At 42.1% G+C, this 2,640-nt stretch overlaps 1 protein-coding gene across 1 annotated transcript in view; it reads right to left on the bottom strand.

Moving 5' to 3' along the window:
* The window catches only part of rnf13 (ring finger protein 13), a gene marked incomplete in the record, with an annotated part of 41,806 nt that overhangs the window by 15,025 nt on the left and 24,141 nt on the right, over positions 1–2,640 (bottom strand). Inside the window, 1 exon segment of the mRNA XM_076278828.1 lies at positions 1–64. Within this exon segment, the coding sequence (XP_076134943.1) occupies positions 1–64 (64 nt within the window).

The raw sequence follows: 2,640 nt of genomic DNA, 5'->3' as shown, positions 1-2,640 counted from the left end.
AGTCATCAGAGTCCACATTGTGAACAATGGCGGCCTTGTACCCGGCTTTCTGGGCGTTAAGAACCTGGGAAGGGGGAAAGAGAGAGAGGAGACAAAACCGTTGTGTTCAGATGGTCATGGGCATCGTGCTGCTCACCCCCCCCCCCCCCCCACACAGCCCTATAAACGAACATCTACAGGCACGTGGATGGTAGCACTCTGGCAGCATATCCATAGACATACACACCATTTAATATACAGTGTGTGCACACCAACACAGACACGTGTACATTATAATGAGAGTGAGTCGCATAATGGCAAGTTACAGCGGGGGAAATAAGTATTGAAAGCGTCAACATTTCTTTCAGTTAAGTATACTTCCTGTAAGGGTATTCGCATTACATTTTCACCAGACATTAGTATTAACTCAGGTAATCCACACATATAAAACAATCCAAATATTAAAATCCATAAGTAGAGTTATGTGTAATAAAGTGGAATGACACAGGGAAAAAAGTATTGAATGCGCCTACTGACATTTGATAACATGATAACTTATCATGTTTTGTGCATAGTCATGCTTAACTTTCCCCTGTTCTTATACTCAGTCGTGACTCTCATCAGTACAAAGGCATCATCAGTGTGAAACATAAGCAAAACTTAACCAAAGAAGAGTTACAACTGGACAACTGTAAACACATTCAAGTGAACACAAAAGGACTAGTATTAGGCACCCTGCCCCACCCACATAGCCAATATTGTATAACTGTGATCATCCCCACATGGTTTGACTGGCAAATCACACCCACACTGACGTGACTGGAATACAGTGGACAGACTTTTTTATGATTGGCATATGACTCTCGCACGATAACGACCGAATCCAGGTCATAACTCATATCTGCAGACAGGCGGGACGAGAGAGAGGCTTCACAAGGACAATGCCAGAGACATTGGTCAGAATCATGATCAGCTAAGTCAAGTCAAAGTAACAGGAGCTGGTCATAGGGGAAGTGCCCAATGAAAACTGTCTGTGTGGAATCATCAAAGGGCTTTTTATGTAGGGACTGAAACAAAGAGAAGAGGGTCAAAGTGTACTAATGCAACATATGTTGGATGGGCCCTGGTCATTCAAATCTGCAATCTGCAGGCTGTGTACTGTATGCTCAAAGACGTACTCATCACGGTGTTTCAACATTTCAACCCATGCGGTCTTGGCCACAGGGTAATAAAACTACTTTATGAGCAAGCACGGACTCATGCGTACGCATTTGTCTTTTTCCATTATTAGCCAATCGCAATAAACTCATCAGCCAATAACATGTCTGCATGTGGATGTGTGGTCTTTAACAGGCCTGAATTTTGTGTCACATAGTACTGTATTTTCCATAGTTTCCTTTGTTTTTCATAGTTTGGCTGGTCCTGCAACTCAGGTGCAATATATATATATTATATATATATATATATATATATATATATATATATATTCCAAATAATACCAAGATCCACGCACAGCCTGGTTAGGTGCAGGTAGATTGCAGGAACATACTTAATTAGAAAAATTGAGATAGTTCTACCGCACACTGTTTTGACGTTTCACTTGATTTTATTCAGAGCGAACAACGCGTTTCGCATATAGCGTCCTCAGGTTCGCTCACATTATATATATGTTTTTAATGTTTATAATATATTTATTTATATATATGTTTTTTTCCTCTTCATGACACATTTTTTGACTGGTGCGACTTATACTCCGGTGCGACTTATAGTCCGGAAAATACGGTAATCAAAAGGCAGAGTACTCACTCACAAAATTGTAAATCTAGACTCAAGTTTATTCACATCAAAACCTCCTTGGATGAACTGGCTCCACTTACACTCTAATGTCAATCTATAGCTACTCAACCAAGGCCACTGACTGAAGTAACAGGGCCTGATAAATTAAACATAACACTCTGGTTCAGGGAGCAGTAAACTCATGTAGCTGAGCTTACACACAAACTCAAGCCAGGTTTGTTTAGCATAAGCTCTCCGTCCAGTAAAAATGTTTGTAAACACAGTTTTTGAAACAAAAAAAACAATCCATGGAGCCTTACAAGGCAGTTGTCCGGTCCCTCAGTAGCCTGAGCTGCTGAATCCCCCCTCCCTTCTCAGGCCCTCTGTGCCTCCATGTTGACAAAAAGACACAGGCTACATAACAGGAAAAGCCTGATGAGGGAGAGGAGGAGTTTTGTGTGAGTGTGTGCTATTTGTGCTTGAACTGGATGGTTGGGCAACCTCAACATTCCTCTAATAATGCTTTCCTTAAATGTTAGCATTAACACACACACACACACACACACACACACACACACACACACACACACACACACACACACACACACACACACACACACACACACACACACACACACACACACACACACACACACACACACACACACACACACACACACACACACAAATCAAAGCATTTCCTGTTTGGCGTCCATTTTGTTGAAGTCTTTCAGGCCAGGAGTTGACTGAGGTTTTTCCTAGTTTGTGATCTTGGCTCTCATGGTTCAGTGATTACTGAGACAAGGAGTTGCATAGAGGGTCAGTGTGTGTGTGTGTGTGTGTGTGTCTCTGCCTGCCTGCCTGCCTGCCTGACTGTGTGTGTGT

This window comes from Alosa pseudoharengus, unplaced genomic scaffold (genome assembly GCF_046254945.1).
Source record: "Alosa pseudoharengus isolate Yale_2024_CS ecotype anadromous, Long Island Sound unplaced genomic scaffold, YU_APseudo_1.1 YU_APseudo_1.1_scf_11, whole genome shotgun sequence".
Classification (NCBI taxonomy): Eukaryota; Metazoa; Chordata; class Actinopteri; order Clupeiformes; family Clupeidae; genus Alosa; species Alosa pseudoharengus.
Note: the sequence above shows the minus strand (reverse complement) of the source record. Positions and strands in the feature narration are given on the sequence as shown.